A 27,707-nucleotide genomic window follows, 5' to 3' on the forward strand; every position below is an offset into this window, starting at 1 on the left:
GAACCAAAGTAATTTACTTGGACCAAATCCGTCTTACAGGAAAAGCTAACCAAAGAGGCAAACCCGTGTGTTAGTGACACCTCTCCAGGCCCGATCCTTACGGAACTGTGCAGGAAGCTACCTTACAGGGATACAAAGTAATGAAGCTATTGACAATGCTGGGCTGCAAGGCCTTTTTGCTTCCAGATTTCTATTTCCACGGGGCTGACTGTCCTGGGCCAAGACTTCCTTGCTGGTAGAATTGGGTAACATATCACTTGAACTTCATAAGGTCACTTGCATGACTCAGCGAGCCAATCTGAATGGAGTCCTTTGGGCCGGAGTGTGATACGTAACAACATTCAATAAAAGCGATTATTATTGTTGGGTACTGTAGAGCATTTTCAGCGACTTACAAGTTTTTGCCAGATGGCTCTCTCTGAGTTAGTCTGATTCCTAGAAGGCTGCAGCATACAGTGACACTATCTAAAAATCTCAACAGGCGTGCCTTTGCCATTACTCAACAGCACACAGGGGGAGATTAAGCCTTGATTTTCTTCATCAAGGAGCACAGTCTACTTTTAACTAAGGGTAAAAGTTAAGAAAGAAAAATCTCCCCTGATTATTTTGCTTGTTTGCTCTGTGTGTGTGTGTGTGTGTCTTTCGAGATGGGGTCTTCTTCTAGCGCCCAGGCTGCCACACACACGTGCACAATGCTTTTACACGTCCCCTCCCCTCGTTTCCCTGGTCTCCTTGTGGCGCTGAGTAGTGCCTTCTCTCCAGATGAATGCTGAGCGTGGGGAGAAAAATGGAAGCAGCAGGTGCAGGCTGTTTTCAAAACATTTGGTTTGGATGGCAACAGATGATGCAGCAATCAGGGGGAATAACTGTGCTTAGAAAGGCAGGCCAGCCTTTACGTCTAGCTTTGGGGAGACACAAAATGCCTCTGCAGCCAAGGGCTAGGGATGTCACTAAGTGGTAGAGTGATTGTCTAGCACCTGGGAGGGCCTGGTTTGAATCTCTGGTGCTGAAACAAACCCACAAAGAAAACAAAGATGCAGAGGCCATACTTATAGCCCTCACCTTAAAACAAAATATGGGGAAATAGCTAGAAAAGAAAAAATACATAAATGATATTCTGAATTCTAAAGGGAGGGAAGGGAGACATTTTTAGCTTAGGCGAGATGGAGGAAGGCCTCATTTACAAGATGAAACACAGTAGAAACGGTATGGATGTAGGGATGGTGTTCAGGGGGGTTGGCAGGGAGAAAGATGGGACACCTCTGCCATGACATGCACACACACACTCTCAGCCTAATGACACATTCTCAGAATGGGCCGTGCCATGAAAATACACACGACTATGGATGGAAAAGCGGGGTGATCTCCTGGCCTGGGGAACGAGTCAGAGCTATGGGTAAATTTCTACTTGGGAACAACAGCAAAGAACTGGAAGTCTGTGTACAAACTCAGTTGGCCTCGTAGCTAGGATGTTTCTTGGAGCTTTTGAGGATATCCTGAAGCATCGCTGATTCAAGGGCCACTAAAGCAGACCAAGGTTGGGGGTACCTGCTACCACATGCAATGGAAATAGCAATTAGAAGTTCATCTTACAGCCTGTCGGCTGCTAACTAAATAACTCCCCGGTATGGGAAAGGAGGCACACACTGTCCATGACCTTGGAACACAGCAAATGCCAGGCTAGAACTGGAAGGGAATCATACTGCAGAGTTAGTTTTCTCTGAAGAAATTCACCTTCTTTCCTAGTCCCAGATACTGTGAGAGATCTTGCCAAGACTTCCTGTGGCCTAGATCATGTTCAATCAGCCTGGTTTCGTTATTTGAAATAGCTTTTTAAAAAAAGATAACCATTTCCTCGGTTATTTCCATTTTTCTACTACATCTTTCTTTAACGTGAAAACAAAAAGCCCCTCCCCCGTTTTTAGTGCTAAGAGCTGAGCTTATAGCCTCCATGAGGCCAGCTAAGTACTCCACCACCCAGTTATATTTTCAGCCCTTTTGGTGTTTTTGTTTAAGCTTCATGGATACTTTCTTCAGGCCTCAACAGAAATGAAAGTCTTAAAATAAACATACAAGTATGGTGAAAACTAATTTGTAATTCCGATAAATAATGAGAAAAGAGGAAGAAGAGATTCTCTGTAGATGTTCTCTCCAAGGAGAGACATTAGCTGCTTCAGCCCTACATAAAGGGCAGCAGAGATAACTGAAGCCTGTCTTCTCTCAACATCTTAATATTATAGTCCAGAGAATTACTCCCATCTTGAGTAACCATGGTAACACGCAGAGCCAGATGCTAGCAAGGCTTGGGAAAACGTGAAAGGGGGTACTTCAGAAGGGCAATGTGGTTCAGTCTACTCCCAAGAAGCAGGGATAACAAGATGCCTAGCCAGAAACTAGAAAGTCAAGAGTCTCCCTGAAGTCCACCAAGAGCATCTGGAAGAAAAGAACCTTGGACTAGAGCTCATCTAATTCCCTGATTTTAACAAAACAAATGAGGCCCGGAGACTGACCAGCTTGATCAGGGGCATCTAGTGTTTGGTAGGAAAAGAAATCACTTAGTGATCCTCTCTCAGCATACTGCCCACCATCTCCCACTGGTTTGCAGTCCAGGAAGCCCCTAGACACAGAAGACATCTCAGCATCCATTTTCTGCCAGTCAGGGCTCTATCATTTCCCCACTTGTTTTCACTGTGGATATTTCCAAATACCAACCAGTAGAAACAAAAATTAATAAACTCTGGAACATACTGTCTACAAATGTCAACTCCTGACAATCCCTCCCCCGCCCCCCCGCCATGCTTTTACAACTTCCCTTCTTCAAGACAATTCTGGAATAATTCTCAGGCATCATTATTGTTTATTAGACAGCAAACACTTAAATTTTCTACCTGAGCATGAAGCAGAGACAATTGTCTCTAGGGATCCTGGGTTTCCCTGTTGCACACACTTGTGGGTGTCTAATATTTTCTTTTCTGTTTCACAGCTCAAAGACATAAAGGTAGTTTTACATAGACCAATAAGATCTGCCCTATGATCCTGCACACGTGGGGAATTTAAAGGAATTGTTTTAGATAGTAAGCATACAGAAAGTGAACTTTATATCAAGAGATAAATGCCTCTTGGCCTTAAACAAAATTCTATGGACACCAGCATTTGCTTAAATTAAGCTTAGAATCAAAACCAATTTCCCCCAAAAATCCATGTGCAAGGTACCAAGTGTTTTCATTTATTTAAAAAATCGCATGAAGGGGGAATGTCATACAATATGTTCACACAGGAAGTTTATTGGAAGAGGAGAGAGAAGGGGCAGAGAAGGGGGCAGAGACTGGTCCCTGGGAACAAGAGTGGCAGGAGAGAAAGAGAGGGAGAGAGAGAAGAAAGAGAGAATAGGAGAGAGAGGAGAGAGGAGGGAAGAGAAAGAGAGAGGGAGAGGAGTAAGAGGAAGAGAGAGAGGGGGAGAGACTGAAGGCAGGCAAGTCACTTTTTAAAGGGGAATGTGGCAAATGTGCGCAGGAGGTAATGCTCTCAGTGGCTGCAGCTGAGGATGTATCCTGTCAGGACCCAAGGGCAGTCCCGTACAGATCTGAATGCTAACACCAAGCAATGACATTCTTTTGATTTATTTATTTTTTCTCATAGAGGGTCTGTTTTTCATCCATTCTTTTCCTTTGGTATAGGGTCTTGTTATACAACCCAGACTCAGAGTTTTCCCACCTCACCCTCTGATGGGTTTGTACACACCCACCCCAATGGAATTCTAGATGTCCAATAAATCCCTAAAGTAAATGACAAAATAATTTCCCATCATCTTTTCTAAGGCAGAGACTATTGGTTTGTTCTAATGTGATGGGAATTTAAAATTAAACATATTAAAAATAATATAATGGAAATTTAAAGTTAAACAACTACATTAGCCCTTCCTTTCATCCAGCCACTTAAATCCTGTTTCTGAGAAAACCACAATGAAGAAGATATTTTTTAAAAAAGAATTTCTGAGCCAGGTGTGGCGCTACACATCTATAATCTTAACACTTAAGAGGTGAAGTCAGGAGGATTGGGAGTTCAAGGACAGCCTGAACAAGAGCCTGCTCAAAGAAAAATAAAAGTTTTGTTGTTGTTGTTGTTGTTGTTTTTTGTTTTGTTTTTCAAGACAGGATTTTCTAGTAGCGATGGAGCCAGTCCTGACTTGCTCTGTAGACCAGACTGGCCTTGAACTCACAGAGATCTGCCCGCCTCTGCCTCCTGAATGCTGGGATTAAAGGTATATACTTCCCAGAGAAATGTAAAGTTTTAATCAACAAATATTTCTCTATTAGTAGCAGTAGATAGCATATGACTTTGTATGTATAAAAACCAAAACCAAAACCGGGTGCTTGATGCCATGACACTGACCGATGCCATCTCCACCGCCAACCCTTACTCTCCCTCTGTTCTGTCACGTGTAGTATTTATGAGCTTACAAAATGCATTCTAATGTACAATTCCATTAGAAAGCCAAAGTCAGAGCAAATCTGGGACAGCCAGAACTGTTGAAATTTTTTTTCAAGTGAAATAATTTCATCTCAAATATAAATTCCTATTCTTTCAGAAAAAAAACAACCCAATAAAACATCACGGTTAACTGGCTGAAAATGTTAACTGCTTATCCATCTTGCAACTGGGGTAGCAATCGTACCTGCTGAGGTTTCTCTAAATTTGTCACTGGTCTTCTTTTTCCTCCATTTCCAAGGCTTGAAGATTTTCCCAATGGTCGAGAGTTTCCCCTTTCTCTTGAAGGGAGGCGTCTGGGAACCTCCTGGGGGGCCATCCGAGTTTGCTATGGAGGCCTTGTCTAGTCCATCAACTGTACAAAGAAAAATCAAGTTAGAGAAAAGCTTCAGTGAATGCTTGAAACAACACTATTTGTCTTTTCTTGGACTATTAACAGCAACCTTGCCTGTTCTCTTTGGATTTGCACATAAAGTCTGTTTTGTCCCATTCTGCAGCTGGTAGGATTCCCTTGATATCAATCAGGGACTCAATCAATCATAAATTACAGTTCCCGTAGGTAATCATTTTGGGGAAACAGAAAAGGAGTGCAAGACTTACACAACAGCTAGAGCCAGACAAATAAAACCCCGTGAACCACAGCAGAGCCCATCTGCAGCAACACATCAATATTTTGTGCAGGAATCCAGGACTCTCAGTATCCCCGAAGTAGGATGCTCCTCCAAGGCTATTTTGGCACTCTCAACAAGGAATTCACAGTTATGGTGCTGTGAGAACCATGGTTTCTCCTTCACAAAAGGAAGCTCGGTGCCAAGAATCTAAACTCGACTTTTATAATGCTAACACTATCATGGGCTTATGCCACAACAAGGTTTTCAGCCTCGAATAAGCTGACAGTTATTGCTACCGAGAAGAAATATGTGGGAAAGATGAGGATGGCATGCAACAGCATATTACCCACATAGGCTTTTAGGATTTTCTCACTCAGGAGGATTTTCTCATTCAGGAGAAAAGCACATTCTAAAGTTGCCTTACACTCTATGTTCTAAACAGGAGTTAATGATGACTTACATCACCCCAATGACAAATCCTAGAAGCAGCCCAATGACAAACTATGGTATTACTAAATTTACTAAAACAGCACTCATTTGCTTTATAAAATAGGTTTTTGGACAAATACATAATTGTTAAATGCAACAAAATGTTAAGTGTTGAATCTAGGTGGCAGATACATGCAGGTTCAAGTCTTTCCTCTTCTCGGAAGTTTTGAAAATTTTCATAATAAATATGAAGGGGGAAAGCAAATACAAAGAGAAGATGTATGGCGAAGACTTCCCCTCAGCAGGAGATAGGGTAGACCTACTCTTCTTCCATTACTCCTGCTAAAACCATTGCATAAATCCATTCATACAAACAACATGAGTGGATTGCGAAAATACCAAGATGAAAAGGCCACACAGAAGAGAGAATGCACTGTATAGTTCTAGTTTTATAAATTCAACAATAGGCAAAATAAAAAAAGAAGAAAGGAAATGGGTAGGGATAAACTGAGTGGCTGGAGAGCTAGGGGAGACAGAATTTACCCCAACATCACTTGCATTCTTACATATCTTTACTCTTGTGCTTTTCCCTTTATGTAAAATTAATCTTAGAAAATGCATAGAGTGAAGTCTAATTGATATATGTGCTGAAGTGATTATAGGTGAATTGTGCTGATATCCGCGAAGAATAAATGAACAGATGGATGGGACGAGTAGTTGGATAAACACCCAACATAGCAAAATGCGCAGTTGTTGAAACTCCGGGGTAAATACACAAGGGATGAGGAAATGCTTTTATCCCACATATGTTTTTGAAAAGTTTCTAATAAAAATATCTGGGAGAGGGACAACGAATAACAAAAATCAAACAGCAGGCACTGCTACTTCAGGGAAGATATTTTTACTCCTATTCCTCTTGTTAAGTACAGCTTGGAAAACAGCAACAGCCCTGCATGCTACAGATTTGTGAAAACAGATGACCATGAAATAGAGAGAAAGCAGACCACCCCAAGATCTCAGATTCCAATAAACCAATAAACAACATGATGTAAGGACCCATTGGTTCTATTTTTTCCACATCTCTCACTCTTATAGCTATAAAAAAAAAAAAAAAAAAGAAAAGAAAAGAAAACAGAAAGACTAGTGGGCATAGGCCAAAAGAGCCTCAAACAAAAGCTCCTCTTTCCAGCCATCAGACGGAAAAAAGACAACCTGAAGAGACAGAAGAGTTTAGACCACAACTATTCTGCTCTGGCCAAGCACTACAGAGGAAACTGTGATCATACCTGCCAGCAAAAGCTGAATGCAGGAACGAGACTTTCACTCTCATGAGCCTTCAGAGAGGATCCTGATGCCGCTGCCAGAGTCATGCTAACAGAAGACAAAGCAGGAACACCTTCTGCCTATGTGGGGGTAACAAGCATCCCCCATAGTGTCAGGGGGGACTATGTGTGAAGCCTAGACGTTTACCCCATCCAGCAACTGGGTCTTTATCAACCCCCCATCCTCTGGGAATTTTAGCTCTGCCCAATTTTAATGAGGACCTTCATACGTAGGGTGTCAACAAGAACGTAAGTAGAGAACCTGGATTTTCACCTCTGGGCAAGAGTAGCAAGCTGGCAGTGTTAGGTGAAGTCAGTGGAAGTCGAAGGTTTAAATTAGACGTGGAGTCTCATGACATAATACATAAAAAGTTCCAGTTTGGGTTTTTTTTTTCTTTTTAAATCCCCTGACATATCAAGAGCCAAGAAAATTTCACACTGAGTGAAAAACATCAACCAATAGTTACCAACATTTATGTACCGAGTGAATTCCTTCCAAATGCATATGGTAGGTAATTTCAACTCTTCTTCCATGTGCTCACAGGTGCCAGCTAGGCAGGGCACAGGCTGTATGCTTGTGCAAGTGGCCCTCATCCCACTTTCAGCCCCAACACAACAGAAAGGGCCATGGGAACGGCAGTCTGGACACTGAGTTAAAGGGAAAGCCCAGGAGAGAAATGAAAACCTCACTTCTACTCCCATTCACCTGCTTACTGTGAACTATAGGGCAAACCCAAGGAGGAAGCAAGGGTGTGGTTTCTCTTCTTCATGAGACTTTACAATGAGATCCCCCCGGAAAGGTTAATTCTTGAATAGCTGAATATGGTAAACTATAAAAGGACTGCAAACAGAGGAAGCGACGTTTACATCTGAAATTCGTCTCTATGACTACAGGTCAACATCTAGTTCTTACTTTGTTGCACTGGAAATGGAACGTCATCACCCAGACCACACACCTGGTTCTTTGACACACCGCGAAAATTGTGATTTCTACATGAGCCAGTGACGCTTTAAGCTGTTTGTGCTTGTAAATAAAAATAAACAAAGTTTTAAAAAATGCAGCAATTTCCTTAATAACACAGTGGTCACTGGGCGAGGGAGACAGTTGATGAGTGAAAAATGACTCAGAGTTAAATTAGTAACCGCACACAGAATGGTGTGGTCTTTTTTTTATTGTGCCGTCAGTACTATCCTATCTAAAGTACCAAAGGCGGATTCAGTGCCTGCAGAATCGGGGTATGTGTGCATATGTGTGCTTCTGCATTGGCCTGGTTGAATGAATCTCCTTGTGGCTTTAGAACTGGTAGACTCTTACTAAAAACCACCCTTGCTGTTAGAGACTGTCTGATGGCACAGTTGGCCAAGTGCCACTGTAATTCTCTCAAACCATGATGCAGGGAGTACTATCACTGGCTTTGGAGAGGTATAGGCAGAATTAACTTCTTCAGATACCTGGAAATTAGTAGACCACTGATATTTCTTTGATTTTTTTTCTTTTGAGCAAACTTACCACCAAAAACCCCTTGACATTTTCTGTAAATCCTTCTATCTAAGCCCAACAGAAAAGAAAAAAAGGTTTCTTTTTTTGTTTTCAATGTTAATTTTTCATCTACTTTCCTGTTGTTTTCCTTTCTTTCTCTCTTGTTATGAAATGTATGTTCCTATGTAGGTCAGCCTTGCCTCCCAAGTGCTGGGATTATGGGGCCACACTCTCATATGCAACAGTGATCCACTTTCTTTCTCATCATTACCTTTGGGTTCATACTAGACACCTACATTTTTAAGTACGGCGCATTCTGAAATGCAGTCCTGGGCTTCCTGAATATGGAAATTTTACACAGTATAGCTCTATGTATTTTCCTAGTGAAATAAGCTTCTTCATGTTGCCAACTGGTAAGACTTCAAGGCGTACATGCAGATTTTATTTTAATTTAAACAGGAACCCAAGTAATCTCAGTACAAAGTAACCATAAGGGTCAAAAAAATAAATGAAGTTAGATTACTAGTACATTAAAATTATGAACTTTGGTGCTCTTTCCTCTGAGAGCTAAGAACAGACAAGGCTTCTTAGAAAAGGTCAACTCGTTAATAGGAGAGTTTATAGGTTTTGAAAAACAACATTTCATGTTTTATGATATGTAAGACACCTATTTTCCTGCACGTACAATCACTTCAGTCACTGGGAAAGGAGGCACAGTATTCCATTCATAAATCTAGTGGCCGAAAGGTCACTTAGAAGAGAGCCCCATGAAAGACCTCCTGGTGTTGAACAAGTTGGCAGCCACCCTGTGAAAAACTAGTTTAGAACGACGGTCTCAACTTTCTTTAAATACCTTTAAATACTTGCAGGTGAAATTGAATGCATTTCCAAAGTCCAATAATAACAAAACCAGACAGAGATCATGTGTGGTAAACACATTGTGCAAAACCCTTGCTTTGAGGAAGCTAAAAAGCAAAACAATACAAGCAAACCAACTTTTATTTCCTTAAAATACGGTTTCTGAGCCATCTTTCCCTTTGTATACACATGTATGATTGTTCAATCATTATGATTATATCAAAGTTATTATTGTAGATTTCTACCATTTTTTTTGTTTTCATTACAGTTCTACCACTAACCTTTAAGGCCATAGAACATTCAGTAAGGAAATATGAGCATAGTGCGTTAGGAAGATTCAACTCAAGCCCCTCCATTCAACTGAAGCCACGGCTTTGTGTATGTCCTCTTATGCATGAGGGCAGACATTTAGAACAAAGTAGACAAAAAGGTCACAGACAAGCAGCATTACAAGCCATCGCTTGTTGTAGGAAGAGGTAGTTTGTTTGCTCCAGGCAGCTCAGCCCCGAAATAACCACACAGAAACTGTATTAATTACAGGGCTTGGCCAACTACTTAAGCATATTGCTAGCTAGCGCTTACATCTAGAATTAACCCATCTCCATTATTTTATATTTTACCAAGAGGCTCATGACCTACCAGCAAGGTTTCAGCATGTCTGTCTTTGGTGGCAGCTCAGTGGATTCTCCTTGACTCTGCCTCTTTTCTTCCAGCATTCAGTTTATTTTTCTCCGCCTAGCTTTACTCTACCCTATCACATGCCTAAGACAGTTTCTTTATTAACCAATGGTATTCACAGCATAGAGAGGGGAATCCCACATCAATCACCGATGACAATGTATAGGTAGCCAGTGGGCATCCTTGACCTTGTTAACCACAGTTATGTTGGACCCAAATATCTTCCCTTCTTTGGAAGTAAGATGAAGAAGGAAAAATGGAATCAACTACATGTCACCCCATCTGGGCACAGGTTAGAAACCCCTGTATTTGTAGCCTGAGATGCTACACAGGTAGGCAAATGAATGACTGATGGTGGAAGTTACAGAGAAGTGGGAATCCAGAATGCTCCACACAACACCAATGACAGCTGGAGATAACTCTGTAAACTCAGGTTTTGCAAGATAGGAAGACAGTAGAAAGATGACCCGCATGGACATACAAACTGCCAGGCATTTCCCTGCATTCTTTCTTGGTTTCTAATAGTGCTCTTCAATAAAGGGAACACCAGAAAGTGTATTCCTAACAGAAGTGGTTAGTTCTAGGGTTTGGAACATAGACAATCCTCAGCATCTTCTAGCACTAGAAATTAAGGACAAACTCTAAACTGAACAGTGGATGTCAGAGGGACACAGGGGGTAACCCGAAGAATTCTCAAAGGCAAATGGTGGAATGATTTGGGTAAAAAAAAATTTAATGCAATACTAACTTGTAACCCAAAGAATAAAATAAATATCTATGGGTCCATATTTATATAAATAAACACTAAATAAGTAAATTTGTGACAAAGAAATCTGTACAAATGAGTTCTGATAATTAACAGGAGCTTATCGATCGGGATGCGGCTTAAACACTACAGCAGTGCAGGTCCTTCTAAAAAGTTGAAGTGTGGAGTGGAGGATGAGTAACTTTATAATAAAGGAGGCTGACAACCGCCTCACCCAAGGTAACCAAGGTCAACGTTGTCTGTCATAGATGTTGTTGACAGTAGGATCCTTCATTGATGTGATGAAACTGGATCGTCAACACCCACAGTCTGGTGACAATATGAGAGACCACCAGACAAGGCCAAGCTGAGGGACGGGATGGAAATGTCTGGCCACCGCACCTCAAAATCATCAAGGTAATTAAAAACAAGTGGCGTCTGAGTGACAGCGTCAAGACAAGGTGAGAGGGGCATGACACGGACCCTTAATGGGATCCTGGATCAAACAAAATGACATCAAGGAAAACCTGGTGGAATTCTAATAAACCGCAGGGGCATCTTATAAGAAGGTCTCACTGTCTGCCCTTTAGTGGTAACAAATGTATCACATACACAAGATACCGAGAACAGGAGACAACAAATACAGCAGCATATGAGAATACTGCTATCTTTCCAAGCTTTCTGCAGATCTAGAAAATAGTCTTTTATTTTTAAAAAATAAATCTCCGTGTCTGTATGTTTAAACGTGTGAGGGTGTGCACACCCATGTACCCACTCGCAAATCAGAGGTGCACACTGGGTGCCTCGCTATATCATTCTCTGGATATTCTCTTGCAGCGGGGTCTCTTCCTGAACCTGGGTGCTCCGCTGACAACCAACATGCCTCAGGGATCCTCTGGTCTCTGCTAGCCACAGTGCTAGGGGCACAGGCACGAACCACCAAGCCTCCTTGTAGTGGTGCTGGAGGTCTGAACTCAGGTCCTCAAACTCATACAGCAAGCACTCTGACCCACTGGGCCCTAAGTCCATAACTATTTAAGACAATTCATATTTTAAATATAGCAGAGTAGCCACTGAGGTAAATCAACATAAAGATTTGGATTTTTAGGGTTGTTTCTGTCCTAAGAGGCATGGAGGGGTGCAAAGAAGATTTCTGCTCCAGTGACTTGGGGGGGAATACCATCCTTCAGTCTTCCATCCTTCTCTCCCTGCAGGAACACTTTTCATTTCCCAGGATTTCGGCAATACGAGGGTATTTCAAGATCATCACCCTGCTATTTCAGCATGTTTTAGCATCTGACTTCCTCAAATTAAACTGTAGTCAACATCTGGTAAAAGAGGGGAGAATGGGCTTTCTGTTGACACCACATCAGGAAGTACTTAGTCACAGTTATGGGGAGACCAGGCACAAGGGATACTGCAAACTTATCACACACACAACATTCATGCACACACACACACACACACACACACACACACACACATCCAGGCATGCATGAATAGTTAGAGCTGATAGACAGAATGACATATTCAGTATACAAAGGTTCTCTGTCCTTCATTTTTAAGTCACTGGTCTATTATTTTAATTATAAAGTTTTGAGGCTCAAAAGTCAATTGAAAGGACTAAGGTTTATTCTGTAGTAACCGAGCACCCTCCTTTTTCCCTGAACTTCTCGTGATTATAGAAGAATTGAACAATTAAGGAAACGAAACCCCGCAGCTTGGGCTTCTGGGGACAACCCTGTGAGAGTCTGAGAGCACGAACTATCACTGGCCTACACTGGGTTCTTTTGGTCTCCCAACAGTCAAAATTACTGGGTGCTTTATTAATAAAAGAATTCATTGTGGTTCATATTTCTCGAACATTTACTATGAGCCATGTGCTCAGCAAAGTGCTCTGTGTGCACCAATTTGCGCTAATTTCCACAACAGCTTGGGAGACGTTCTGCAATTCAGTTATGAAAGAGCTACAGACAGATATTAAGAACCGAATTAGTCCAGCGGTAGTGATGCAAAACCTTTAACTCCAGCACTCAGGAGGCAGAAGGAGGCAGAGCTCTGTGAGTTCGAGGCCAGCGTGGTCTACGGAGTGAGTTACAGGACAGCCAGGGCTGCACAGAGAAACCCTGTCTCGAAAAACCACATGTACACACACAAAGAACCTAATTTAGTAGGGTCAGGCATTCAGTGTGTACATATTTTTATGTTTTTATTCACAAAGATAAAGACTAAATATTTATTGAGTAAGTAATAAAAATGTGCCCTCCTCAAGTAGCACAAGAGTTAGATGGCAGAGTTTGATTATAAGTCGAAACCGTCTGCCTTTAAAACTAGTCCGGGAGGACTCATAAGACAGTCTCAGTGACTTTCTCATAAGCCTGGCCTGTGTACCTGCAAATCTAGGGAGATCACAAAGGCAGCGGGGCCAGCTTCTGGCACTAAAGGAGCTCACACTCTGCTCAGGGAAGCAGACATGGCCAGTGGGCCAAGCAAACAAAAACCGAAAGTAGACTCATAGGAGAGAACAAACTCCAGCTGAGTGTCCCAAGAATTTGTTTCAGGAAGTAAGGACTGTGACCTGGGGTCATTAAGACGAGGGGAATTAAAATGGGAACAAATATCCCGCAGGGGATGAATCAAGGATGGCTGAGCTTTTAACATAATGCAATTAGAATCTTCTTGCTACTGCTGGGCTGGGTTCATAATAGACACATGAAGCATATTTATGGAAAAAAATAAAAAAAAATATGAACAACTTATAAGGACATGTCCTCGGCCAAGGGAGATGACCAAGTAAGAAATGTTCAAAGAGAAACAAGAGTATTTTGAACTTTCTCTACATAAGTGGCAGATGTAAAGTTTCAGTCATCCGGTTTCTGGTCAGGAGGCTTTCCCCACCACCAGGCTATCTGCACTGGAGCATCAAAGCACAGGCAGTGAAGCAGAAGCATCCCCTAGTATCTCCAAAGCAGCCGTAGACTGTAAAACAGAAAGCAAAGCAGGCGTTGCGCAACCAGGACAGCCAATAAATCTCAGTTACTGTTCTGGATTCTGGTCACGCAATCAGGATGGTGAACTGTAAGCCAGAAAGAGGAGATCTGGATCCCAGACCAACTCTGCTACTTCAGCAGCCCCGTGACCTTGAGCAAGGACCCCAATTTTTCAACACTGAAAATTAGGAGACTGGGTTAAGTGACTTCTAGGCGCCTCTCCAACTGTGAATGGTTCTCTCGATTCTCCACATTGCTTGATTCTGAATCACACTGAAGACCAGCTCAGCATGGATACCGCCCATTACTCATCATTAAAACGCACTGCTCGATGCTATTCGTGTCCCGTTCAGTACAGGAGGAAGGCGAAGCCCAGGGAAAGCAAGCAATTTGTCCATGGCCACATAGCTGCTAAGAGAGCTGTGGTTTCCCTCCAGAATGCCCTATACATAAAATGGGAGAAAGCTGAGGGTAAGAGTCGATCTTTGTTTTTTAAAAAAAAAATACATGAGAGAAACGAAACTCATGAGTGAATCCGAACTCATTTCTCCCCTCAGCCATGTGCTTGTACTTGTCCCGAGAGTTGGGGGAAGGTCGCGTTTCGGTCTCTGGCACAATGCCCCATGCCACCATAGTTCATTCACATGTGTTGTAGACACAGTGGTTTTAATTTAATGGGCAATTTTATTCTCATTTTCAACGGAGTGCACTCATTTCACTGTACAGAATTCTCATTTGCCATAACATTAATTCTAAAAATTGTTCAATACCATCAAATTTTAAACTTGTTTTTCTAACAGAAGCAGCCATTCCTTTTAAATCCCCAAAGGGAAATGTTCCTAAAGACTTCCATCTGCCTGTAAGCATTGACAGAGAATTCCAGAGTTTCAACTTGTGGCCGAAGGCCTGTAGGATCGTCTGTTTGTGCAGCTGTGTGACATCCTGATTCACGGACATGCACAGCATCCCCCAGACCCGCTACAGGATATTTCACAGATAAAATAAAGTCATTCATGTGGGGGGATTAAAGAAATTCTGATTGAGTGGGCAAAGGGTCACTTTGCAAATGGAAAAATCTATTTTAATGAAAACAAAAAGCATTTTAAGTTTTGAAAAGCATTGTGACCACTGTCAGCAGAAGGTTCTCTCCACCAACAGAGAGACGGTGGTGTGTGTCCAGGCTGGGGGGTGATGCAGGAACAAGAAGTTAACGAAAGGGATGAAAACTAACACAGGAACCAACCAGTCTCCGGCCTTGCTACCCTCAAGCCCTCACCATATCCCACAGCAACTCCCAGAGTCTGGGATGAATTGGAGGGTCGCTATGCTTGGGAAAAGGAAGAAAAATTCTGCATATTCTTTGTGGACAATCTGCCAAGTAAGACATAATTTCATCTCATTGGTTTGGGGATAATGACTACCCTGTTTAGGCTGAGCACATACAGATGGATGAAAAATTAGGGGAGAAAATGAAAGGTCTTACATATAAATTATAAAGTTAAAAAGAAAAAAACGTAGCCCTGATGGCATGGGCATAAAATCACAGATACACAGGAAGCTGCCAGGTGGACTTCAAGTTCAAATCTCTCTGGGCTACGAACTGAGTTTAATGCCAGTCTGGACGATTCAGTGCAACCCTATCTCAAAATAAAACATAAACAAAAAGGGTTAGGGAAGGAGCTGGCGGAAGTGGTCCAGCTTCTAAAGTGCTTGCCTTACAAGTTAGTCTGAGTTTGGAACACCAGTACCCACATGGGAACCCAGTGTGGCAGCATGTGTGTCCCAGCACTGGAGAGGTGAAGACGGGTGGATCTCTTAATAGCGAGCTTAGCAGAACTGGTAATCCCTAGATTCAGTCAGAGTTCTATCTCAGAAAATATGGTGCACACATAGTGATGAAAACTCCTAGCAATGGCATTTACAGATACGTGTGTGTATGTTCGTCCGTGCATGTGTGTGTGCGTGTGTGTTTGAGATATAGCTCAGTGGTAGAATGCCTGCCAAGTATGTAAAGGACCAAGGTTCAATCCCCATTACTTTAATAAACAAATAGTAAGTAAGTAAGTAAGTAAATAAAATCTAGTGAAATGACATCGTTTTAAAGTCCATAGCCAAAGTTTGCTTCACACAAAACCATAAAAAAAATTCCCCACAGAGGATAAATAGGACAGAAGTATCAATGGACCAGCCAAAGGGATAGGTAAGAGCTCTTAAAATGTGACTGAATGTATGTATGTATGCATGTATGTATCTATCATCTATCTATCTATCTATCTATCTATCTATCTATCTATCTATCTACCATTTATCGTCTATAACTGTTATCTGGTAGCCTCACCAATTCCCCAGAGTTGGTATCTGCTAAGAAACAGGTGGCCGCACAGAACACTCTAGATTATTCCCTGGAGACAGACATGAACTTTGCAGGCATATAGAGAGAAAACAGGATGCTGAGAGATAGAGCCCACAGAAGAGAATTTATGTCGATTAGTCATGCAGAATCCCCAGGCACCAGATTTATATCCTTGTAGCTCAGCCTAAGAAGCCAGGCATTTGAACTTGGAGAGGAAAATGGAAAAGGGCTGAAGATGATGAATGGATCCGAGAGGCGCAGCAGAGGAAGAAGAGGAACTGCCTAGAGATCTCCACGGCCCCAACCTTGACAAAGTGTGGGAGATGTCAAGAGGAGAGTGGACTTGGGGGAAATACCATTAGGACATGTTTAAACCCCGTGAACTTCAGGTGTTGGCAGGACATTTGGGGGAAGATGTCCAAAGACAGTCAGAACTGAATTACTGACACACTAGGCAAGAAGTTGGAGTTGAATGGGGTGAAGTCTTCCAAACAAAGGCAGCTGTGCAGGGAGGAAGATAAACTAAGAGAAACAATTACTTTGGGAGTCAGAAAACTTTGTGCAATAAGAAACCTTGAACTTTTCTTGGCACTGAAGTCCAGGAAAACTTGTGTTTGCTGCTTGCTGACATGCATTACGTGTGAAGGACACTGAAGTACATTCACGGTCGGAGAAGTACATTCACAGGGATGGGGAAGTGAGGGTCCAGAGAAGCAGGCGACAGAACTGTGTCAGCCAGAATGCCAGCCCAGCCACACGTAGTCCAACAAGTCCTGCAGAGGTGAGGCAGACTCTCAGTCTCATCTGGTGACTATGAGTGAGCCGGAAGTCAGGAGATGCGGGTGGCAAAGGCAAGGTCAGGAACACTCACCAGGATGATCCACCTAACTCCACATGAAGATAGACGCCATCCTGGAGCAGTATGGTGGAAAGCAACGTGGAGAGCCCGTGAGAGGTTACTCCTGCCTTTAGTGTAGAGCTGCCATGAAGGAGCACTGTAAGGGGTGATGGCAGCTTGGGATGTGGCTCAGCTGGCACAATGCCAGCCCAGTTCTCACAAAGCTGTGGCCTCCATCCCCAGCACAATAAAACACGGGAACAGTAGCATCCACCAGCAATGCCAGCATTCTGAAGAATGCAGAAGATTAGAAGGTCAAGATCATCCCTGGCTACATCAGGAGGTCAAGGCTAACACTGACTACATCAGGCTGCCTGGAAGATAAACAAAATAATAATAATAAAAAAAACACTGGGGGAGGGTTATTGCTAAGAAGCAGTTACCAGGGAAAGCCAGGTTTCAGGCTGATCAGGAAAGGAGGAAGCCTACAAAAGGATGAAGATGTGGAGGAAGGCACTGGCTGCAGAATGCAAGCATTTAGTCACAATTCATTTATCAAGAAACTGTTATGGAGAGGGGATGATGTTGTCGAGGAAACAAGGACAGGATCTCTGCCTTGGGGAGCTGAGAGTCAGAAAGTAAGGATGCTGACAGTCAAGTGGTCATTCAATACAGGCTTAGAGTGTGTTGGAAGGCAGTGCTGCTGGGCACACAGTGATGCCACTGAAAGTTCCCATGACAGGCAAGACACAAGTAGTCTCCAAACTGTAAGTCAAAATTTGGAGTGGAATCACTCAAGGGCTTTAGCCTAATTTCATCACGGTGCCTAACAGGTGGGAAAATACCCTGTTGAAATGAAACAGGAAGCTATTGAAAAGAAGCAGAAAGGGATTAACATTCCATAGTTTGTACATTTAGTTCTCTTAAGAGAGAGAGAAACAATCCCGCCAATTTAAGATTGTCTTACAACAATGCTGCCTTTACAGTCGATTTTGTTTATTTTTCTCCCCAGTATAACCATTGAAGGTATTCTCTTTGCAAAATGTTCCATTTGGGTTTCTTTCTTTAAAATGATGTATGCGTTGAGAGAGCATTCAGGAAACAAGTTGTACCAGCTGCATTTGGGTATAACCCCAAACTTAAAGCCTCTGAATCCAATCTTGGCACTATCCAGGCAACCGGCTCATTCCAAAGTTCTTCTCTCATAGCGTGTTCATGAAGAATTTCAAGACGAAAACCACTCTGTGTGTGAGAACAATGGGAACCCTAACCGTGACTGAAGCCTACAAGTGGCTGGGTGCAATTCACTGATGTAATCAAAAGACACATAAATAATTTCAACTGTTATTAAATGAGTAAGAAGAAAGAAATGCCACCCCATTCCTAAAAATGTGTGTGTAGGTTCATGTCAAGGTACACGCATATACATGTGCACATATGTAAGCTGGAAGAGCAACTTCAAATGTCAATACTTGGGTGACACCCACTTCATTTTTAATGAAAATAATTTTTCTATACAATATATTCTGATCTCTCAACTCTCCCAGATCTACCCCACCTCTCCACCCATCCAGCGCTACCCTTTCTTATTCTCTTTCATTAGAAAACAAAACCAGTAAATAAAAAACCAGTCAAACTGGAACAAAACAAAATAAACAGAAGAAAGGAAAAGCACAACACACACACACACAATCCATAAAAACATAATAGGAGAGACCATAATATTTAATCAAAAAACCTCTAACGTTAAAAAATATCAACCAAACAAACAAAAAACAAATACTCAGATGAAATATTATGAGATAAAACATCTCCAAAAAATACTTAAGAGGTTCTCTTTGTGTTGGCCATCAACCACTGGCCATGGGGCCTGCCCTGTGGGTGTGGTCTGTACACCAGTGAGACTCCACTGGAGAGAACCGCATTTTTGTGTTCATTTGTACTGTTTTGTCTTTGTCCTTGAGAGCAGTTGTCAGCTGGAGATAGCTTCTAACCCATCCACTTTATTTTTGAAGATAGGAGCTCCCACTCTCCCACTCTGGGGCTCACCAATTAGGCAAGGCTGGAATGGCCAATGAGACCCAGGAATCTGCTCACCTCCACTTCTCCAGGACTGGATTACAATTGGATCACAAGTGGGTACCACCACTCCTGACTTTTTGTTACATGGGTTCTGGAGTTTGAACTCAGATCCCCATGCTTGCAAAGAGAACACTCTATTGTCTGAGCCATTTCCCCAGGCCAAGAACACCTTCTAATTAAGAAAAAAATACGCATCCTTACCATCTAAATTAAAAATTCTGTCAGGTCAGGAACCAAACAGGTTTTTCATGGTCCTCCATATTAGCCCTATACTGCAGAAAGTTCTAGTTAAAGTTTATGTATAAAAATATGGGGAAAATTATAAGGGGAAAATATTGCAAATAATCCCCAGGGCCTGGCCTAACTAGATCGTGATTTATTTTAGCAGATCTTCAGGTTTTTAACTCAGAGAAAATTATTTCCAACCGTGTGTTCCTGTAGAATTGAAAATATTTTGAAAGATAATATAACAAACACTAATGTCTGAGCTTGGAAAACTATCAGAGACAGTAGGAAGGATGATAAATGCTCTTAAGAATGGTCCAGACTTGGCTGACACATTTCCTCAGGTGAACAAATGCTCAGTTGCTGCTCAGGAAGGAATTAGGAGACACTTCATCAAAGGCAAAGAACTGACGAACACCCAGAAGAATTTCTACTAAGAAATCCCTGCTTCCTCATCACGATGAGTGGCAAACATTAGTTTCTTCAAGAGCAAACTCCGAGCCACCCCATTGACAGTTCCAAGCTTTTCTAAACACGCTTATGAAACAGCCCAGATTCTCCCGTTTTACCTCCTTCTTTCTAACTAGGGAAACCCCAAAGGACAGGAACTCCATGATAAAGAAATGAGAAAGAGTTGGAGTGGGGGGAGAGAGGAGTGGAAACTGTGTAAATATAGTACTCATGTATGAAATTCTAAAAGAAAAAAAAAGTTTCCTAACTTTAAACATAAGTCAACCCAAAGGCAAAGCATCTACATAAACTGGGATGGACTCTGACTTGCTTTGTCTCTGCCCTTTCTTAGGCATCACACAGGGGACTCTTTATCTCCCAGACAACCAAGAAACCAAACACAAAACTGTAAACTGTAGCCGGGCCGTGGTGGCGCACGCCTTTAACCCCAGCACTCGGGAGGCACAGTAAGCACATCAGAGAGAGGAGAGAGGATGAAAACACTGGAAAAAAGACAACCGTGTGATCACCANCAGAGAAACCCTGTCTCAAAAAACCAAAAAAAAAAAAAAAAAAAAAAAAAAAAAAAAAAAAAAAACTGTAAACTGTATTTTAACCTAGAATTAAATTTTCATTTTCCGGTGATTATGGATGGTTCAAGTCAATACTTGATTTTTCAATCACTGAGTACTTGAGGAACTAGTAGATCTCCACAGCAGAGCTATTTCAGGGCTGTGGGGGACAGCTGATGATACACTGTATGCCATCAAGGTCACTGTTTTTGACTAACAACAACACGGCACTTTGACACAATCTCAGCAGAAGTCACCATCTCTTCTATCGAGAAAGGCAGCCTGCTGCCACGTGGCTCTGTGCGAGAGCTTCCAGAGGAGCCAGAGAATGGTCTGCCTTCTTTAATCCTTTAGCTATTTGGCACCCCAGTATGACTTGGTATGCTTAAAAACCAAGAGATAATCACTCTCAGTTCAAACACAGACCTGTGAGTACTTCAGAGGAAAAACATGGGGTTCCAGGCCCAGAAAGATTTCAATCGAATCATCTGATCTTTCATTTCCTAGCGGCTAACCCTAGGCAAGTAATTCAACCTCTCGGAGTCTTCCTACGGCTAGAGTTCACAGAAATAATAAATGTGAACAAGTAGAAATGGGGCCAACGAAAGTTTGAGGGGATAAAAGTAGAGTGTGGATTATGGCCCAGAATATTCAGGGCAGCGAAATTTCTTTGAAAGATATTTGTTTTCTGTCCTCTTGTAGAAGTCTCCAGGAAACCAAAAACACACTATAAAACAGATTCCCACACACCCATCCAAATAGATCCCTGCATTCCCTAGTGTTCTCCAGATGACTGCTGTGAGCTGTGGAGACACACAAGAAACAAATGCCCTCCGTTAAAGAAAGGGACCACATAAGAAGGTTGACATCACCTGCAGAAGTGAGAGAGCTGGCTCTCCTTCCCACCAGCTGGGAAGCTGTTAAATTTATTGTTACGCTCGTGGCACGGGGGGGGGGGGCGGGATTTTTTATTTAAGAAAAAGGCAAAATGAAAGTTATTCTGTTCAAAAGACTGGCTGCTCACTCAGTTAGCAGAGCGCTTGATGAGTGAGCCCTGCTGAAAATCCAGTCGGGAACGGTCTACATCTAGCGTGACACCGTTGTTGCCTTGGGTTTTCTGCAAAGCTTATAGCTTATCACCGTGATGCTCTAGCTGCCAAACATAGGAGGCTGCGTTTCACTTTGTTTCCAGGTATGTTTAATGTCAAACTCTAAAGGGAAAAATGCACTCCCTTTTGTTTCACAATTTCATTAACAGCAGACACTTTATCGCCACCCTGTAAGGATGACACACAGGGACTAAGTCTGGAAGGACTCTGGATTACAGGGACACTTATCGACTGGTCTGGATAAGAAAACCATCATTAATTCAGCCTTGGTTAATTCTGTCCCCTTCACTTTCTAAGATCTAACACAATTCTGGAACACTTCCTTCCCCCTGTTCCTAAGACTGGGATACCCAGCAATAAAAACAAGTTTGTATCAGCTCTGTAAACCCACAAGCAATTGTTAAGATTTCAGTTCTCTCTACCGTATATAGTAGGACTTCGTCTGCAAACTCTGGGATGCTAGGATTGGAATCTGAAAGGGAGTCTTGGAGCCAAGTGTTCTTACTTGGAAGAACGCCAATGTTCTGTGACTTCTAACCTTCCTCAGATTGAGCGCTCAGCACATTCTCATCTGCAAAGGGCCTTAAAAGGGCCAAACCAACAGAGATCCAATTAGCAAGCGTGGATGCTTGGGTAAGGGTTTCTTTGCATCTTCTCTGATGCTCACCTCACTTAGTGGACTAGACTCAAGTCAGGGCCGAGGATAACTGGATCCTACATGGAGCTGTGGGGAGTGCTTTGCATCTTGGCCATCCCAAGGTCTAATAGGCTTCAAGGAAGTTTCTAGTCTAAGAGAAGTCTATCAGATTAAATCATCCAGGCTGGGAAGATGGCTCAGTGACAAAAGCACCAGCCTTCCAAGCATGAAGACCTGACCTTGAATGCTCAGCATCCACAAAGCTGGACACGGTACCCAGCGCGTGTAATACCAGGGCTGCAATGGGAGATGAGAGGTGGAGAAGGGAAAACCCTGGTAGCTCATAGGCCAGCTAGCCTAGTATACATATGTAGCAGAAGGACCAATGCCTGAGGTGGCCCTCTGATCTACAGATACGATCACATATGCACGCGCGTGCACACACACACCACAAAATAAAAATGAAATGAAATCACTTGGGAAGAGTACTGGGGATTTTAAGGAGCTCTTACAAGAGGAAGGAAGAACACTGCCGCATCCAGTCTTACTGCCTACTGAAACGGAGCAGAGGACTGGCTCTATTTTAAATGAATCTCCAACCTATTGGAGTTGGATGTTCTTTCCAAACACCATCTCCATTTCTGTGACAGCAGGAGTAGAACGCCTGCACTGTTCAGTTGAGCATGTCTGTGAAATGAAGTTGAGCTGACATACCACTGTGAAACACCTACTAGGTGTCTTACAATGTGGAGGGCCAGAGACCACCGATGGGGCTCAGTGACAGAATGTTCGCTTTGCACATGCAAGGCCCTGAGTCTGATCCCTAGCAACATCCCCCCAAACAAACAAACAAACCTGAGAACACAATGTGTGCGGACAGAATTCCAGGGCAGTCAGTCACACATGAAGCTTCTTGGAATCACTAACCTGCTCCAAGTTTATGGAAAGAGCATTCTCAAACATCTCAGAATGAAGAGGTGTTTTAACAGCTTTCTTCTCTAGCATCCCTGTCCTCTTTCTTTCTTTTAATTTTAGGAGGTCTTTCTGAAGACGCTCTACTTTAATTTTAGGAGGTCTTTGTTGAAGACGCTCTCCAGGGTATCCCAAACAATGAAGACAATGGGACATGCAGAGGGGAAAAAAATACAGAGGAAGAAAAATGGATCCATATTAACATTTGGGAATATGCTTTCTTTAATATGCTTGGCGTTCAGCGACCTTGAAGAAGATGGGAAAACCAGTCAGGTGGCCTCTGTTTGGTTACTGACCACACTGGGCTTGGAAACTTGGATACTGCTAATTAGTTCTGATTTTCTTCAAAGCACTATTCAGCCACATTAATGTTCCAATCAAATATATTATTGGTCATTATTTCTTAACGTAATCACAGCTGACGTGTGATGACCACATATGTGAGCACCTAATCTCAACAGGTACATCTTAACGCTTGGTTTTCTGAGTGACACTACCTGATTTCCATTGCTGAGAACCACCTTCAATGCATCTTCTTAACATAATCCGTATCTACAGAGTGCATGGCTGTGGCAAGTCTTTCTCTGACCCACCAGCTCCCAAATGATGACACGAGACTTCTCATTAATTAGGAAAGCTTGGTCTTAGCTTAAGCTTGTTTCCAATTGGCTCTATAACTTAACACATTTCTATTGGTCTATGCGCTGCCAGGAAGCTGGGACTTTTACCTCTCTTCTTGCACGTCCTGCTTTTTCTGCATCCGTTCGGTCACTCCTTGCCCCTCTATCATCTCTTCTGCTTCCTTGCTCTCTGCCCAGAAGTCCCACCTATCTCTCCTGCCTAGCTATTGGCTGATCAGCTTCTTATTAAACCAATCATAGCGACACATCTTCACATAATGTACAGATCTTCCACAACACCTGACATATCGAGGGGTTAGGAGGAAGAGATTATGTGTGTTAAGGAGTAAAATTAAGGAAACGAGGTTGTTGAGGTGGCTCAGTGAGTAGAGACACTGGTTACCAAGGCTGACAACCTGAGTTCAGTACTCAAGACGATCCTCAGGACCTGCTCGTGCAAGCTGGCCTCTGACTTCTACTTGTGTTTCTGTGGTACATGTGTATATGTTCTCTCTCTCTCTCTCTCTCTCTCTCTCTCTCTCTCTCTCTCTCACACACACACACACACACACACACACAAATGTAATAATTCTTTTAAAGAAAGTACAGAAACTAGAAATATGTCAACGGACCCAATGTCTTGGCAGGACACTGCCAACGAGCATAGTCACATTCATATTTTCAGGGCACTGTCATGGGCTGAACTGTATTTTCCTTCAAATCCTTACATGTAACTACATGTAAGCCTTACCTCCCAGTACCTCAGACTGTGACAATTTTCAATACAGGGTCTGTAAAAGGGTAACTGGGATAAAAGGAGATCATCCAAAAATGACTTACTAGAAGAAAAGTGAGTTTAGGCAGAACTGTGAGCACAGGACTGACCGCAGGAGGCCACGGAGGCAGGGCCGCCATTTGCAAGCCCAAAACGGGAGACCCTCAACACAAACCAATTCTGTTGACACTGTGGGCCTTGGACTTTAGATGTCCAGAATTATGTGAAAATAATTTTCTGTTGTTGAGGTAACTGAGGCTGCAATATTTTTTCAAGGCAACCATACTAGACATGCAGATAACTGTAAGGTTATTCATTAACATGTTGACGGTAGACCAAAAATATGACACAGCTTCCAACCTCACCTCTTCCTCAGCTCGCTGAAAAGAAGGGACAAGAAGATCTTTTAAAGGCCTCCTCTATGAACACTGTAAACGGCTTTATAAACTAAAACAACTTTGTTTGTGTAATGAGGTATACATGTATTCTGACATTTTGTGGTTGGATGTCTGAAGGGGATTCAGTTTTTAAAAGTATACAGTTCTAAATTCTTTCAAAAAATCTCGTTTGATTTTTACTTTTTTTTCGTGTTTGCTTTAAAAAAAAAAAACTGGCAGTCAAATATTTTCCAAGGAACAGAACACTAGCCATGGACATATGTATACAATCCCTCCTCAGAAGCCTTAGGAAAATGAAGCGTGGCTCCATCGGGCCAACAGGAACACAGGGCCTGGGCTCAGTTAACTCGTTCTGGTTTATTCCAACTTTCCGTCCTCGCCCAGCAATTCCATAAACACCCTGGCAGGTCGGCACAAGTCCATTTCACAGGGGCAGGAGACATTTTGCAAAGCACGAAACCCCTGAACAGATGGAGTTAGTACAGCAGCAATCCCAACCCAGGCAACACAGAGCTTCTCTCCACCAAGTCAACCATCCGCTGGGGTCAGGCCAAGTCGCACCAAAAAGGTGGTCCCAAGCAGTATTTTATCCCCCCACCCCAATTTAAACTACAGAAACGGCCTTCTCCTGGGAGGCTGAAAAATTCTTTAGAAAAAGCATTTAAGAGCCCCGATTAAGAGCGAATGGAATTTACTGCATGCTGAGCGGTGCACGGTAAATAGGTGCCAAAGTGAACAGAAAGATCCCGGAAGCACAGGGAGAGGTGAAAATGAAAATGTCAAACATTGTCTAAAACGGAACGTATGAAAAGAATTTTTAAATAGATAATTGCTTCCTCTTGGGGTTTTCAGAAAACGCTGCCCACGTTTCGAACAGGGCAAAGGGCTCAGCCTCTGCGAGATACATTTTGCTAAACATCCTCCTCACAATTCCTCCCACTCATTACTAAACACCGGTTCTCATCCTGTGCCCGGCCTGCTCGCTGGTGCAGGTTCCCTGGGTAATGGGTTGTTCGTGCAGCAGCTCAGGTGTGCCTGCGGTTGTTCATGAGGAGTTGTGGCCACCTTGCCTTCACGTGGAACATGGTTAGTTCAACTTGGTCGTTGTAGGAAATAAGTTACTTGGCTATTTGTAATTTTAACAAAATGTACAGAAGAAAAAGGTTTTTTTTTTTTGGCAATAAGATTATTGACAGAACTCAAAATGGTCCCTGCAAGTGGGAATATTTGTTCATGAATAGTACAGATTTATGACCAGTTTCAACAGGACATGACATAAATAATAACAGTCTCTATACTAGACACTGTCCCTTTTGCCTCATGCAAAGGGAGACATAGACACCATCAGGGAAGAGAAGTTTTACTTGAAGCCACCTTTCAAGTGTTCTTATCTAGAATTTATTTTCCAGAGAGTGTGTCTCACTTTAAGTCTCCAGAAGGCTTGTTGAAATCTCACGCTGAGATTCCTCCCTGGAAGACTCTAATTTTGCTATTCTGACATACGAAGTCTAGAAACCAGTGTTTCTACTGAGCACGGTAGGGGATCTCATGCTCGGGCAAATTTATGAAATGTCACCCCTCAGGGTGTAACGTAGCTTCAGGACCTGGCCTCTGAAAAGTCAATGGTACCCTAAAAATAAAAATAAAAAAGAACAACCCAAAGTGCAGGGAAATTATAACAAACCTACACAGAGCTTAAAAGAGAATCTTAAAATGTCAGCACAGTAAACATATTTATTAAATTACTCTACTTATCCATAAGACTTTTAAACTTTCGTAAACTGTTTTTAAGGTCATTGCAACAAGCTGGGTCAGAGTTGAGATTTCATGTGACAATCTTCCAAAAGGTCCTTTTGAAATAAGTTCAAGCAGTATCTGCTAGGAAGAAAAAGTAGTCTTTCTGCAGAAGGGGAAAGCAATGGTCATGGCTGATTGTGAGTGATGGCGGCTGTGTGTGCTGACTGCAGCAAGTTTTTGTCTCGCTACCTGAAGTCCCAGCCAAGCTATCAACTGAGCCTGAAGCCAAAGGAAAGGCATTTTCTAATACAAGAACCCCCCAAAAATATAGGTCCCACGAGTCTTCCTCAAGATGCTGCCTGTGCGCTCTGCCAACATAAAGGAATAGATTCAGGAAGAAGATGTAGGGGAGGTGACATGGGATCCAGCAATCTGAGAGAATCAGCCGAGGAAGGAAGGGGAAGGAACTCCAGGGCTTGGTGCCAAGAGATCTCGAAGCAACAGCTGGACATCAAGATTAGACGAAATCCACTCCAAATGGAGGAGGCAAAGACCCACTAACAAATCTCTCCAGAGCAAACTGGAGGAAACCCCTATGTGTTTGACTACAGTGATAAGAGATTTACATAACTCAGGACTGGACGTGGAGATAGCAAATGAAAACGCCAGGAGGGAAACAAGAGCTGCACAGGACAGGGAAAGCAACTAACCCTTGGCTCTCACTAGGTTTTGTTTCCTTGTTGTTTTGTTTGAAGTTATGTGGACTCTTGGGCTGATCTAAAGCACAAATAAGCTTGCTGGGAAGACGATAAAGCGGGAGGATAGGATAGAAAGCAACTGGAGGCGAACGGAAGGAAGGGAGGCGAGCAGAAGTCAGGAGATGTGTGGAACGGAAGGATCAAGTCAAGCGGCACAGTAAGGGCGTTGTTTAGACGCTGGAGATACCTCCTGCAGAAGGGGTGGAAGCCACTCTCATTTCTCAGCTGCTTTCTAAGTACCTTCCTGGTTCCTACTGCTCTGGGAATATGTGACCCTGTGAGAACAGCTACTCACTTTCTCCTCACAGAGATTCTGTGTCAGGCACGTAGCTAAGAATACAGAGATACACTGTTGCGTAAGACAGAGAATATGCTTCAGCCTGGGGAGCGTATGCTCTGAGAAAGGAAAACATTGAACAAATAGACAGCAGCAAGGGCAACGAAGAGACCTATGGCTGTGAAAGGGTGCAGGTCCGAGCCAGCAGCACCATAAGGGAGCCAACGGGCCAGGCCACGAGAGAGGAGGTCAGACAAGAAGGGGCAGAGATCATGGAGGATTGTGTGGAGGCTTGGGGGCCAG

General features: G+C 42.8%; 1 protein-coding gene across 4 annotated transcripts in view; it reads right to left on the minus strand.

The window, feature by feature from the left end:
• Positions 1–27,707, minus strand: part of Phactr2 (phosphatase and actin regulator 2) — a 275,578-nt gene that overhangs the window by 86,945 nt on the left and 160,926 nt on the right. For all 4 annotated transcript variants that reach the window (XM_050122219.1, XM_050122217.1, XM_050122216.1 and 1 more), the window contains exon 2: positions 4,676–4,843. In XM_050122219.1, the coding sequence (XP_049978176.1) occupies positions 4,676–4,843 (168 nt within the window). The remainder of the gene's footprint in view (positions 1–4,675; positions 4,844–27,707) is intronic.

Source organism: Alexandromys fortis, unplaced genomic scaffold (genome assembly GCF_014885135.2).
Source record: "Alexandromys fortis isolate MF-2015 unplaced genomic scaffold, M_Fortis_MF-2015_v1.1 scaffold_215, whole genome shotgun sequence".
Lineage (NCBI taxonomy): Eukaryota > Metazoa > Chordata > Mammalia > Rodentia > Cricetidae > Alexandromys > Alexandromys fortis.